The sequence below is a fragment of the Ursus maritimus genome, unplaced genomic scaffold, assembly GCF_017311325.1.
Source record: "Ursus maritimus isolate PB19 unplaced genomic scaffold, ASM1731132v1 scaffold_2, whole genome shotgun sequence".
NCBI lineage: Eukaryota > Metazoa > Chordata > Mammalia > Carnivora > Ursidae > Ursus > Ursus maritimus.
The window spans coordinates 80,238,881-80,253,917 of NW_024424452.1; the positions used below are offsets into that span (position 1 = coordinate 80,238,881).

Genomic DNA, 15,037 nt, shown 5'->3' on the forward strand with positions numbered 1-15,037 from the left:
AGACGGGACTCAGGCATAGAGGCTGTGTGTGCACTGTGTGTGTGATGCATGTGGACAGAGCACGTATGTGTAATGTATGCACACGTAGGGTGTGTTACAGTGTGTGTGACGTGTGTGTAATGTGGGCGCATAATGTGGGTGTGTCATGTGTGTAATGTATGTGTACATGTGTGAGTGTAATGTATGTCTGTTGTGCGTGTATAGTGTACGTGTGTACAGTCCGTGTAATGTGTGTGTGTATATAGTGTATGCATATATAATGTGTGCCCCGCATGTGAACAACGTTGTGTGCGTTTTGTGTATAATGCAGGTGTGTGTAATGTATACATAGTGCGTGTGTGTAATGTGTGTGCGTGCAAGCACACATGCCACCAGAAGGACACAAGGGGATACTGGAGGAGGAAGGGAGTCATGGAGAAGGAAGGGACGAAGGAGGAAAGGTGGGATCGGAGAAGAAAACGATAAAATAGATGAAAAGTTGGAGCGGCTTGGGGGAAGAATGACCCTCCTTTATTTTAATAAAACAGAAGGAGGGGATGGAGAAGGGTGACGCTGATGCCACTCCCCAGCCTCCCTCTGCAGCCCGTTGGCTCCGGTCTCCCCCGCGGCGGCGCAGGAGGGCAGTGCGGCCCTGGGCTCCCACGACGCTGCATCGAGCCCATTTTGTGGGCAGACTTGAACACGGGGGGCAAGACAGTGGTGGCAGCAAAGATAGCTCTTCCCTCGGCCTTGGCCGCTGGCTGGCCTCCGGGTGCCTGTGGCATCGTCCTCTCTGGGGACGGTCAGCGATGTCCCGTTAGGCGTTTTACCCGAGGCCCTGCCCTGACCATGGGTGGGACGGCCAAGGTTTCTGCTAGCCTTCAATCTGGAAGTGGAGGCATTTCTGAGGCAAGTACATTACAGAACACCAGACAGAGCTTTCCGGCTTTTTATGGAAAAATGTGGGGAGGGGAGTGAGGTGGCCTGCAGTTTCCCCTCAGGCTCCACTCCCAGGCCCCAAGGGAGGGCTCATGCCACAGACCTGGCGGGCCCTCGGGGTGCTCCCTCTGCAGAGGCTAAGGTGCCCCATGGGCACATCTGTCCCAGGTGGGTGTGGCACGGGGAGCGCTGTCGGGCTGGTCCCAGTGGAGCTTACAGATGGGACAGCTGCATGCCACAGGCAAGCTGGCCTGGAACTGTGGGTGAAAGAGGACTCCGGAGTCTGACAGCCTGAAGTCACACAGCCTGAAGTCACATCGTGGCCCAGGCAGTGCTCAAGGAGGAGTTTGGGGCAAGTTGCCTAACCGCTCTCTGCCTCCGGTTCCGCATCACTGCAATGGGGCTGGGAATAGCTCTTCTTCGGTAGTGGGGCTGGGAGGGGAGGTGGGGGGGGTGTCGTGAGGATTCAGGGACAGGTGAAGTGCTCAGAGCAGCGTCTGGGACACAGTGAGCACTTCATGAATGTGATCTGTCTTTACTATTAAAAAAAAAATCAATATAGTTCAATATAGATCCTGCGTCTCTTTGCTGACCTTTCTCTTGTGTTTCCAAATGAGGGGCCCTGGTCAAAGGCAGGGTGGCTGAAGGTGTGTGTTGAGGCTTCTGAGGTGTGTGGGCACAGCTAAGGCCATCGCTGGGCCACACGGCCCTCAAAGCTCTTGTGGAAAGGTGGGGCTTCCCCTTAGCTGGGCCACAAGGCAGCGACAGTAGGGTAGCGGGGCAGAAGCAAGGGCTGGGCCCCTGCTCGCGGTCGGGAGGCTGGCCTACACAGAACCTGACAGCTAGATGGGAGGTGAAAACAGCGGCATTCTCCTGGGGGTGGCCAACCAGAGGAAGGATTTGCAAAACTAGCAAAATAATTAAGCAAATTTAGCAAAGGAGAAATGGACATTCATTTTTTTGTGATCAGTAATCGCTTGAGTTCACTGAAACACTGACATGGAGGTATCAGCGCCCCCGGGCCGGAGCAGGCCTTGTCCAGGGTAAGGGATGTGGGCGCTAAGAGAATCCAGGCATGCGGTACGCTGTACATTGATGGTCTGAGGAAGTTCGCCTGGAGTTTTCAGAATAATCAGCCCTACTTCTTCTCTAGAATGGGACTGCTAACTAGTCTCCCGGGGAGACTGTTTTGAAGGTGCACTTGACAGGTAGTGTTTTGTTGCCTCTTAAAGATCTCATACCGTTTGGAGGGGAGGCAGAGATCCGCCAGAGGGAGATTTCATCCCAATCCTGTCTTAAAATGGGTGAGGACCTAAAAATCCCGAAGGCCCGCTGGGACCCATATTGGAAGCTCAGTTCACCTATGAGGTGTGAATCAAGCAATAGGAAGGCCTGGGGGGAACCATGAGGCCTATACAGAGCCCACCCTCCCGATTTCCCCGATGTCGTCTTTCTCTGTGAGCAGACCTAGGCTCCCAGAGTGAGATGCTTCCTGAGGAATGCTTGTGGCTGGGGCCTGAGGCCAGTCTGGTGACTTTCTGGTCTCATTTCTGTCCCCAATGGACTCAGGGACTCAGTGAGCCCAGGATGCCTTAACCTGATAGACCTTTCATGGGAAGCATGGCAGAACTCTCGAGCATTGCGATAAACCTCTTGGGAAAAAAAAAAATCATAAATGAAACAAATCAGCTGTAAAACAAACCCCAAAGTAATCCCCTAAAGAGAAGTGGCACTGCATGAGGCGCTGGTTGGCAGGTCTACCCAACATGCAGATGGAGAACACCATCCCGAAGAAGTTCTACAGGGAGCGAGGATCAGTTTCTCCCTGGTTCAGATATTGCCTCTCCCTGGTTTAGAGCTTTTAATGTTCCATTAAAAAATATTAAAAATCCACAGACCAACCCAGATGTTCCTCTCCTCAATTCCTGCTTCTTCTTGGGAGCCACCATCTGGCATCATGGCGCTAGATGTCTTTGCTGTCCCCATAGTCGTTGTAAAGGACACTCAGGGTCTGCTCCTCGCACGTCTTCCTGAGGTCCCGGCTGAGCTCTGACCAGTCAAGTCCATAGGGCTTGATCTCGCTGTAGCGGCAGCCCAGGTACTTAAGGGAGCCGCGTCGCAAGCTTATCTTGGGTTCCTGAAGGAGGCCATTGCACCAACTGCTGAGATCCCCCAGCTGGGAAAGGATGAGGCCAGCTTTCCTATGGAGTGAGCATGGAGGATACACAGATTAGAAAGAAGAGAAGGCGGGGAAAGGCGAATAGGCACTGTTAGAGTGAGACTTAAAGCTTCCAGGGGGCAGAGTCTGGTGTGTCCTGCTTCCTGTTCTATCATGGGCATTCAGAACAGCGGGTCTTCATAAACATCTGTCTAGCAAACGGATGGATGGATAGATGGATGGATAGACGGATGAAAGAACACTCTGGCTGTGCAAACTGGGACAGGCATCAAAACAAAAGACAGAAACAAAATGCCATAAGGAAAAATAAAGGAAAGAAAATAACTACTATTTTAGTGGGAATTTATGCCCTTTTAAAATCATAGAGTTGGCAGTTTTGAAAGACAAATCAAATCCATTTTCTCTACAGCCAGCAATTTACCATCATTAAATGACAAATAATGTGTTTGAGTGAATATTTCCCTTTTCAAGGCTATTTTAGAACTAAGCAGAAACAGCTGATATACTGAACTTTGGAGGGTATCAAATGTAACTAATTATGCCCGGATGGAGGGAGTGACAGTGAAATAAGGGTGAAGATGACAATGCCCTCCGTGCACAATGACGCAGGGCCCTTCTGGGGGAAATGCAGACTCTCAGAGGCTCGTGACCTTATTAGTGTTCAGGTGAGCTCCGACTCCACTCTGCCTTCTCCCTTGGAAAGCCAGGAGGCCACGGCCACTGAGACCCAATCCAGAGAGGGGGAGGAGGAGGGCTGTCACAGATCACAGGGGAGAGAAAGGAGCGGAGCTGCACGAGGTTGTCCCAAGTTCGCACACGCTGGAGCGCAGCGATCCCTCCGGGCCAACACGAGAGCCCGATGGCCTCTGCGTGCAGCCTGGAGAAGGATGCTGTCGCCACAATCGTGCTCCCGGTGCCCGGTGCCAGCGTCCGAGACAGGGGCTGCTGTCCGCCAGCTGCCAGACCTCGCCGGCTCTGAGACGGAGCAGCGATCCCTCACTCAGCTGCGTTCCTCCTGTTCTTCAAGCCCCTAAGTACCCAGAGACCCACGAAGTTTCTCTTCTTTGAAGGAGCTCCTGTAAAATGCCGTTCTGAAAAGCTCAATGAACTCAATTCCTTGCAGTATTTATCAGCTGCTCGGCTACCTTCTCATGTGAGAACCAACTCTTTTCTAATTCAATCACCAATTCTTTCCAGAAAATGGAAGTTTCTGCACTCCGTTGAGAATGACCTTTCAAAGAACAATAAGCACATTCGTTTCATTCCTCCCCTTCCGTCTGGCCGGGACTCCACGAGGGGGTGACCTCACCGCATTCCTGGGAGGACGTGCTGAGAGGGGCAGAGATGATGCTGGAGGAAAGGTGTGGAGACTCCCCAGCGGAGGCCGGGGGTGGAGACTGAGTGAGGGCATCGGAGGGCAGTCGTATGTTCTCGCACTTCACTGGTGGGTCGGAGGAAGTCAAACACACACTCCGCCAGCCACCGACGTAGCATCCCATGCAGAGGGTGTCTCCTCCGCCTATTGGCCTCTGCGGTTTGGCCAAGCAGGCTTCCAAAAGTCGTCATCAACGGGACTTTGGTGGCCCTTCCTCTTAATTTATCCCACTACATGTCATTAGTTGTTGACAAGTTCTTGGAAGGTGGAGGGAGAGGGAGCGAAGGGAGAATGAGGGCAGCGTGTGCATCAGCCTCGAGACAAGGACGCAGGAAGAGAACAGATTTGAGCAGCCCGTGGAGATTTTGTGGCTGCTTTCATAGCTCACTTAGAAAAATAACAATAATAAGTAATTTGGGTCTCCCCTTGATCCTCGCAGAGCCTGTGGATTTCTTCTTCCTTAGCAGCGACACAGCCCATGTTGTTTTCAAAGGATTTCAACCCTCGCGTCGATCTGGGGGCCTCCATGAACACTAAGGGAATGCATTTCACTGAACTGAGGTGGTGGTCTCTGCCCGCTCACGGGGAGCATGCAGCCCCCAGAGCCTCCTCTGTTCACGCGCACGACCGACGCAGGAGTGGCTGGATGCACCTCACGGCTTTTCCTTTCCCGCGGCTCTCCCTGAGATCCATGACACAGGGAAGGAAAACTTGATTTCTAGAAGCTAATGAAATTACACACCGTTTTCTACTGCAGAGTCTTGAAAACCCAGCACCACACATGAAAGGGTCTCGGGGAGGAGAGTCTGGGAAGAGAATGTCAAGTCAGCAGCACGCCGTACTTTGCGGGGGGCGGGGGAGGATCCACACTTCTGCCCCTGCTCACTTTCTTTATTAACCAATTTCCTTCCAACTCTTGAGTTACAAGAGAGAAATTTTAAAAGCAATCCTAATGCCCTTGGAAATGAAGATGATATATGCAATGTTAGTGCTATTCAAATTGTGACATTTATGTTCCCTAACCAAGAACTGTATATATACACTCAATAAATGTCAGAAGGAGGGAGGAAAAGTGGGGGGAGCAGAGAGGAGGGAGTGAGCAGAGCCAGGTAGGGGGGAAGGGAGCTGGGGAGAGAAGAAGAAAGAGGAGCTAATATTAGGCATAAGTAATTATGAGGGCAGGAGTAATAAGGTATGGAACAGAAAGGACATATCTTAATAAGTATCTAACATTCCAACCCAGGGTTTGCTTTCTCCTGAAACTGAGACAAAGCCAATGAAAAGTCCCGTATGTATTTCCCTCTGTGTCCTGGTCCATAGCCGTGGCATCTGTTTGCCCGAGGGCCATCCGCCTTTATAATAACTGCAGGAAATAATCTATGGAATGCAGAGATTCTTCCTAAACTTACACATGGAATCATTGCATTTCAGAAGATAATCTTAAACTTCCTCCTCCTTTCAAAAGTAAGAGAATAGGAAGGGATGTCCTGAACAATGGTCTTCTGGAGACTTTATAATTTCAGGTCACGAGAAGCACCCTGACACTGGGTCTCCCTCCAGTTCAGTCAGAGGTCAGACGGATGGGGCAACTTTTGGGTGGTACTTCCAAGCAGCCTGTTGGCAGGAGTGCAAGAATTCTTTAAGTGCCAGAGAATTCCAGTGCACTGATTGTCTTCGTCTGCTTTCCTTTTTTTTTCTTTCTAAAAATAGTCCATGTGCCCCCTCCCCTTTTTTTTCTTTATAAACTCCTAAATAATTCAAGGACGTATAGGCACCAAAATTCCATGTAAGCCTCTTCCACTGAATCTATCTGAAAATTCCAGTATTTCCACCGAAATCTGTTTTTTCAGAGCAAGAGCATGTAGCCATGATCAATGAAGCAAAAGGAAGGTGGTCCCTCTACACCTTCTTCCAATCCCTCTCTTTCCAAGAGTGCTCTCTGTGTCGTAGAACATAAAAGCAGTGGGTCCTGATATTGAAAAGCCGTAACCTCAGGGCCGGGGGATGCTGGCAAACACTATACTGTCCTAACTTTGGCCAACATAGATGTCAAGGTGAGTCTTAGTCACCACCACGTTGTCTTTTCATAAGGATGTGCAGTTTCGCTGAAAATATGTCTGTAAAATGCATATCGTATTTGCAAAGCTCATACGCAATAAATAGTTTTGGATAACCTCTTCAATAAAATTCCTAAGTTTCTTTCGCAAGAGACAAGGCTTCCAGCTCCTATCATTTGTAGCATTTGCAATGCTGCGTCCGCATGGTAAAGAGGTGGGTAAAACAGGTCAAGGGCAAAGATTTTTTTTCAGAGTTCAGGAAATGTATTCATGACTTCCCTACTTAAATACAGCTTATCCCAAACTAATCTGCATGAAGTGAGCTGTATAAAAGCACGGGACTGACTTCTCGAAGCACCTAAGCTCACCCGGGAAATCTCTGTGAATCCATGGGTGCAGTGGAATAGTGGGCAGAATTTCAAAGAGCCGAGGTCTTTGTTTCTTGGTTACCTGGGGCCTAATTCATCCTCACACCGCCAGGTGAATTCTCCAAAACTCTCATAGTGCTGGTTATAGTGGTAGAGGACTCGATGTAGGGTGGGGGAACCCAGATCCAGGAGGGTGTTATAGGCCGTCTGTTGCTCCTTCCCACTGGTATAGCCATTGAAGAGATTGTAGATCTTGTCTGCTATTTCTGAGGAGGGCGGAAAAGGCAAAAAGAAAAATAACATTTTAAATACACGTATGTATACACACAACATACATGTGTGCAAGTGCACGGAGATGTGTGCATACACATATTTACACGTATATGGATGAGTGTGTGTGTGTGTGTGTGTGTGTGTGTGTGTGATGTTGCCTAAAGAACCCTGAACCTGGAGCCTGGAGACTGTGGTTTGAGTAATTCACTTTTATCTCGGCCGCATCGGCTGTTGCTCTCTTTTCTAAAAAATGAAAACCCTCAAGTAGACTATCTCTGAGGTCAACTTCAGTTATAATATTCTGTGTCTTTACCCATGTTTCCTGAAAATACAATGCCTACGGCAAGAAGATCTCAAATGAATACTTTATGGGTAAGTGCGGTCCCGGGGAAGCTGGCGGGAGGACAGAAGGAAATGAGGTGGGAAAGGAGGCTGAGGGAATGTAGGGGGCGTGCTAAGGAGCAGGTGGTAGGCTTTGCAGGAGAGGAAGCTGCTGGATCGCCACCGGTCCATCCAGGGGAGAATGGAAGACTTTATCCCCAGCTCCCATCTCTGACTGCTCTGTGGGGACTTTTCACGTTTGCCCCATGAGGCTTTAGCTCCCCTGCACTTCCAGGTTATATCTGCTGGGGTCCCAAGGGTGTCCTGCAAAAGCACAGGAAAGCCCAGGGGGGCAGAAAGTTGGCTCAGGGATGGAGGGAAGCACCGTCAGGTGATGCTTGAGCAACGTGAAGAACGAGGAGCGGCCGCAGTCCCTAAAGCAATCCGGCCCCGCGACTGCAGGACAGCAGAGCCTTTGCTAGGGCTGCCCGGACCCGATACGAAGACAAGCCTGCAGATATGTGGTGACACAGAAATGGAATCCAGTACATCCTGCAACTCCGAATGAGTGATCTTTCAGTTTAATTTATAACTCTTAGATTTCTCCTCCAAGGCATACACCGCTAAGACCGAACTTGGTGATGCGGCAAAGTGGCAGTGAATTTGGATAGCCTTGGCATTTTTTCCTACGGAGCTTGAGGCACTTGATCATTAAATGTTTTCATATTAAACCTGTCAGAAAGGAGATCTGCTCACATGTCCTTCCTCAACAGCTGGGAACTGAGATCTGGAGAGCAGAACTCTGTCTTTGATCCAGTGTTAAATCTGGGGATGAAGAGACTAAGTCTATGGGTTTCCAAGCCAGCACTTTGCCCACTCGACCCCCGTCAGCCAAAAGGCATAGCAACCTGATTCCTTGTCACAATTCCAAGTGAATTCTGGGCTGTTAGTAATGACAAAGTCATTGTTGTAGAGGTTTTCTGGGCTGGAAGGAAGAGAATTTCTACCCCTACTCTGTCCCGACACTGCAGTGATCTCCTTACTTTTCTATCTGGCCCACTGCCCACTGCCCATGAGGACAGGAGCCACGTCCTGAGCAGCTAGCACAGGGCCAAACAACAGAGTGGGTTAGAAAATGTTAGTTAAATGAATATAATTCATGATCTTTCCAGTGATACCTCTCCATCCCAGTCTAGAAAATCCTTTAGCAACCAAACTCTTGTAGCCAACACCTTAACTGCATTATAAATAACTTCGGTCCAGAAATCCATTTAGATTTTCAGGATTTTTAAATTCTCAGGTTGTTAAAATAGGATCAAGAGATAAAGTGGACAGTGCCTTAGAACATAAAGGTCTATGGTATCCCCAGTTACTTATAAATGGCCTACCGATTGTCAAGAACTTTACATATATGAACTCCAATCTTCATACCAACACTGCAAGATGGATATGAATGTCCCTCTCCTCCACAGGAGGAGATTCAGAGAGAGGCCAAGAGAGGCCAGGTCACCTACCCAAGGTCATATAGCCAGTGTGGGCTGGAGTCAAGTTTTCAAACATTGTCTATCTTCCATTGTTCTTTTGTACCAATGCTCAGGAGATAGTAGTGTTTGGCCATCTTAAGACAGAGAGGGCAGAGTCTTGGGGGATGCAGATCTGGGGTGACTATTTCTCTTAAAGGACTTCCCCTACTTGCCAAGCAAGAGGGAGTCCTGGTAAGAATTCAGGGGCCCGTCATTTCTGGAGTTGAGACAGACGGAAGCAGAGGGACTCTTCTAAAAGCTGTGCTGTTTTCAACAGGAGGAGGGGGACGTGTACTGAGATAAAAAACCAGGGAGGGAAAATGTGGGCGATCAGACCAGAGCCCAGATAGGAAAGTCTGGGGTTCCTTTTCCCAGGCTTTTTGTTGCTGCCTCTCTGTTCTTACTTCTAGAGATGGGAAATAACATCCAAGACCCCGAGCCCTGGTTATAACTATCTCTGCCAGGGAACAGAGACGGCTGAGAAGGTGATTTCCGGCATATTTACTACTCTTATAACACAGCGGTTATATCTAGCTCGAGAAGCTCATGCTTCTCCCTAGCAGCAGCAAGTGTGCCTGAGACCAGGTGGGACAGGCCCGGGCGCCACCATAAATCTCCTAAAACCGAGATAATCTAACTCTGGGGTGTGCTTACAAGCCGCCATCAGTAAATGGGATGCTCTGTCCAGAAGGATATAGGCTAGGTTCCTAGTGCATGAGTATTTCTGGTTCCTCCTATCTCCACTGTGAAAATCTAGAGATATTTCTTCATTAGCTTTCACAGCATCTCAAGAAGTCACTAACTCAGAGAATGGAAAAAAATACAAAGTATTTTTAGTTGTTCTTTTACCCAGTTTTCAGCTTCACAGAAGTCTTGGGCTATCCAAAATAGGGATCTGTCTTCCCTGCCTTTAAAATACAGGATGTTCAGGAATAGTTAAAATGCACGTGGAGAGATGATGGGGAGTCTACAGACATGGCCTCATCATGGAAAAGGGTCGCTGAGTTATTAGTTATTGGAAGGGAGCTGGTACCTCTCACGCAGCAGAATAAACCCACAGGGTGGGGACTGAAGCCCTCAGACCCAGAGGTGTGGTTAAGAACTGGCACCATGACGTCATATGACGTCACACCAGCTGTGTGGCCTTGGACAAGTTACTTAACCTCTCTGGGTATTGATGTTCAATGATGGTGAATGATATACACCTTCCAAGATTACGGTGAGATTAAAAGTGATATTAAATGTAAAGCCTTTCTTCAGCTCAATGTCGGGACCCAAGAAGCATACCTTCATTCATTCACTCAATACAAGTTTTCCTGAGGGCTTACCACGTGCTCGACATTTTTCTAGGCACTTGAGCTACATCAGGGAGAACCTGACAAAATTCCTCACCGTTGAGGTACTTACAGTCTAGTGGGAGGAGGTATTTGGGGAAGCAATATATATCACCAGTACAATATCGTCGGTGAGGAAGTGGGAGGAAGTCAGGCAAGAGAAGGAAGCATGGGCGCGTTGTGCACGGCACTGAGATTTTAAACAGCATGGCGGTGATAGGTCTCACTGAAGAGACGACCCTGGGGCCAAGAGATGGAGGAGGGGAGGAGATGAACTGCAGGGCTGTGTGGGGAAGAGCATGCCGGGGAGAAGCAAGGCTAGCAGAGAGCTCCCAGCCTCTGGGCTGCATATTTGAAAACAGCAAATAAGCCCCAGTATTTGGAGTAAGATGAGTTGAGAGGAGAGCCAGACAACAGGAGATGTTATTTTGTTATTATTATTCATCATGATGAATTACTACAGGTTCTCCACAAAATCATGCTTTCCCCAATGCCATGAGAGACACTGAAACGCAGGAGTCCAAGAGACTGGTGCAAATAGTCTTATTTGAATGAGAGGAGTGACTCCTGGGGCAGAAGTGAGCTTTCTTATACCCCAGCAGTGGCTATGAAATTTACTATGAAATGAGAATCCTGGGAGGCATCCATACCACCTAAAGGCTCCCTTGATACTATAACAGAAGTCCCCCGAATGGAAGTCCTAAGTCACCATTTTCATTAGTCCTGGGGGGGGTGTGGTGCTGAGACCTAAGTCTGTCCCCACACTGAAGTAACTGACCACAAAATTCCCTACGAAAACCTGAGGGCAATGATTCTTGTCATTCTTGGAGCTGTCCACACCTCGAGGTCCCCTCCCCACCCCCAGCCCCTGTCCGCCGTCCCCGTGCAGCCCCTCCCTAGGCCACTCTGTGCTGCCTTCACACCCGTGACTCTCAACCTTGGCAATCAAACTTGATTCTCCACCTGGAAGGCCTGTGAAAACACAGATTGTTGGCTCCCTCCGGAGTTCCTGATTCAGTAGGTCTCAGATGGAACCTGAGACCTTGCCTTTTTGACAAGTTCCAAGGTGATACTGCGGCTGCTGTTGGTCCGGATCATGCTTAGAGAACCACTGCTCTATGCAAATTTATTCTCTCAAGACTTTCCTTGCTTCCTCCAGGATCAGCAATATGGCGAACAACTCTCCCTTTACCCTTGACCTTGGCAAACACTCTTCCTTTTCTCCATGTCCCTGTATTGGCAGAAACCTGTCTGAAGCATTCTCCCCCGCAGAGGAATGCTCCCATGCCCCAGTCTCTCAGCCTCCCATGACCTCCTGCAAATAACTTCCTGCTCTCTACGTATATGTGTAAAAGTCCTCCCACCTTAACAATGCACCTGCCTCTTCCTATTTCCCCTGCTCACTTCCTGACCACTATTCTACAACCATGGAAAAATCTGGCATCTGGTTCATTCTCCACTTCATTTCTCATCACCATTTTGGGTGACTTCACTGTCCACATGAGAAACCTCTTTAAGACTAGACACCCTCCCCCCATCCCAGCCACCAAGAGTCAATCATCATGTCTGAGACCTTCTCCAGCTTTGAGATGGTAAATCCCAATATCACATCCGTGAACACAGCCTCCTTTCAAGCCTCTTGTACTTCCTCCCGCCATCAAATCTGTCCTTCAGCCCCCACGTCTTTCGGCTCTGCCATTCCCTCCGGGTATCAGCTCTCTCTGTATCTTCATCCTTCTCTACCTGACATAACCCACAGGGCCATGGCCTGTGCCCTCAACCAGCTTGCTCCATCCTTGGCCTCTTCTCTGTCCTCATCTAGGATGCTGGGGTCTGCCAGGGGAAGGTCACAAACCATTGAACTTGGCGGTTCTGCTTAGGATGCCTTGGCATGACTTCTTTCTTCCCTGCTCCAAGCCATCAGCAAGTCTTTTGGTTTTACCATCAAAATAATTTAGAACCAGACCACTTCTTGCCACCTCTCTCATGAGCATCCTCTCTCCTCTGTCCCTGCTGTCGCCTTGGCTCCTCACTGGACCTGCTACTTGGAGTCCACGCTCAGCACGAGCAGGGGAAATGAGCCTGTGAAACGCTAAGCCCAATCACGTCCCTCTTCTGCTTGAAGTGCTCAGCGCTTCCCTGCTTAGTCCTAGTCCGAGTCCCCATCCCTGTGCTGGGGCCCCGCGGGATCCACCCCACGGCCTCTCGCAACTCCTCTCCACCTTCTCTCCTCTGCATCCCTCGCTACCACGGGGCCTCCTTTCTCATCTTCAAACACATCAGGCATCTCTGTCCTGCTGTTCCTCTATCTGGAATGATCTTCCCCCCGGTATCTGTGTGTTTTCCTCCTTCACCCCCTTCCCAAACCACGCCAGTTAAAATGCTGCCCTCTGCACTGCCTATCCCACTTCCCTGCTAGCCAGTCTCCATAACATACATCACCATCTGAAACACCTGTTTTACTATCCTTTGTGGTTTGTCACCCTTGCTGAAATCTAAGCTCCAGGAGGCAGGGGTTTTGCCCCCTAATGCCCAGACCAGGTGTTTACTCGGGGCTTAATATATGTGGTCTGATTTGATGCATTTATGAAATCTGATGACACCATTCTTGAGAACAAATTCTGAGTCTAATTACTGTTGTTTCTGCAGTCTCTAATCCCAGGGCTCAATAAATGTCAAAGGAAGGAAGGGACAAGAATTTGTGTTTGGCATCAGGAAAGAACAATGGATGCTGGGGGAGTGGTGGAGGAGAGCTGGCCTTCCCTCGTGAAGCTTCACAGAGAACTCTTGCAAGGCCATGCTCCAGCCGGAAGACGAGGCTGGTCTTAACCTCTGACACGGGCTTGTTCTTCCCCGGGAAAGATGCTTTCAGTAGAACACGGGTAGAAACTCCCTTGCTCAGTGGCTTTAGTGTCATGATGTGGTAAAATTCTTCATAGAAAGTACCTGGTTTAGGGAAAGTGTTCGTATAAGGAATAGTCTGGCTTCCTGCTGGATAATTAGGAGCGGAGGTCATGCTCTGGGTCACTTAGAAGCTAATTCACATTTGTTTTTAGGTTTGAACTCAGACCCAAGCGAGCTATATTCATGATCACCATCTGGGCTGGAAGGAGGCAGAGCATATGGTTTTTCGGCAGAGCTGCTAGAACTGAGTTAATTTGTGAGGATCCGCTCGAGTCCACGTCGTCTCTGCACGTTTGGCCCGTACAGGACCCCCTCCTGGCGGAAAAGTAAAAGCACCTGAGGACACCACCTGGTTCTCTCGGCATGAAGTTGACTTTCCTGTGCCCAGCTGGTCTGCTGGGATTTCAGACACCCTTCTCTGTCGGGGAGCCCACGTGGGCAGAAGCCCATCTTGATTCCCTTTGGGGGCTGGAATTAACCCAGAGGAGCCCCACAGAGAAACAGAAGAGTGGTCTCTCCCAGGGAGGCTACTCTATGTTGGCCGCTCTTTCCTGCAGGGTCGCCCTCTGTCCATCGATTCCTGCAGGTGGCGCTGTGCTGCAGGGTTACCTGCTCCTCCCCTCCCTGAGGCCCCGCCACCAGCCAGCGGCCCCGGAGCCAGCAAGTGCAAGGTGCCTACGTGGCCGGCAAGGACAGAAGCAAGTCCTCCCAAACAGAATTAGCTGGGCACCTTCTCATCACCTGCCTCTCTCTGGCTTGGAGTAGGAAATCAACAGAGGATTACCTAATTGTGCCAAGGGCCTCTCCAGAGAGCCTCTCATCCGAGGGTCTTCCACCCCAGACTCTGTTTCATCATCAAGGGATTTTGAGAACTTCAAAAGTCATTTGGTCCGTACCCTGTAAGCCAGGCAGCACTCACTCCGGGAAGAAACACATCTGTCTTATACGTAAAGATCTCCACTCCACTGGAACGTCCCAGTGGATTCTAATAATCCTGAAAGGGAGAATTTCTTTTTCTACCAAACTTGAACACTCTTTTTTTTTTTTTTAATGAGGTCTTTTCTTCATTCAGAGACAGAGAAAGGTTTTCACTCTTTTACACAATGACCTTCTAAATATCTGATTTGACATCATAAGCAAATGCGAATTGATGTCAAATAATCAGTCTGAGTGCTGACTCTGTTCAAGGCTCACTTTGTGGCCCTGGTCAGCTGTTCACTCAACTCTGCACCCCAATTTCCGCATCTATAGAATGGGGGCAGCATTCTATCCATTCAGTGAACCTTGCTGGGTCCCTATGAGAAAGCAGACTGCATGGTGAGGGGCAGCATTTCCAAATTAACAGAGACACTGATGCTGGAATTCTAGGCTGAGCCGATTTCAACCAGGGAAACACTGTGCTTACCCCTGAAATCACCTCATTATGTCCCCTGACTCCGGCTGTATCAGGTTGACTACGAGGGGCACAGTGTTAGAATGCATACTCCCCTGCATTTACTGAACAGTTACTATGGGATGGGCACTTAAAAAAATAACATAAATTCACTCATTTAATTCTTACGCATCTTATCTACTACTACTATTATCCCTTCCCCCATTTTATAGAGGAGTAAACTGAGGCACGAGGTGAAGTAAACTGCTCAAGGTCAAGTACATAGCAGAACAGGAATTTGAAGCTGGATGGTCTGACTCCAGAGTCTAAGATTGTCTGTAACCAGTCGGTCACCATGCTGCCTTCCTTCTAAGTGTTCGGGACAGAATAGTGAGTAAACCAAACCAGGCTCT

At 49.2% G+C, this 15,037-nt stretch overlaps 1 protein-coding gene across 2 annotated transcripts in view; it reads right to left on the reverse strand.

Moving 5' to 3' along the window:
- Positions 1–2,783: 2,783 nt before the first annotated feature.
- The window catches only part of ASTN1 (astrotactin 1), a 290,796-nt gene continuing 278,542 nt past the window's right edge, over positions 2,784–15,037 (reverse strand). For both annotated transcript variants that reach the window (XM_040636245.1, XM_040636244.1), the window contains exons 22-23: positions 6,980–7,163; positions 2,784–3,119 (exon numbers count right to left, since the gene is read on the reverse strand). In XM_040636245.1, the coding sequence (XP_040492179.1) occupies positions 2,882–3,119; positions 6,980–7,163 (422 nt within the window). In that variant the 3' untranslated portion in view covers positions 2,784–2,881. The remainder of the gene's footprint in view (positions 3,120–6,979; positions 7,164–15,037) is intronic.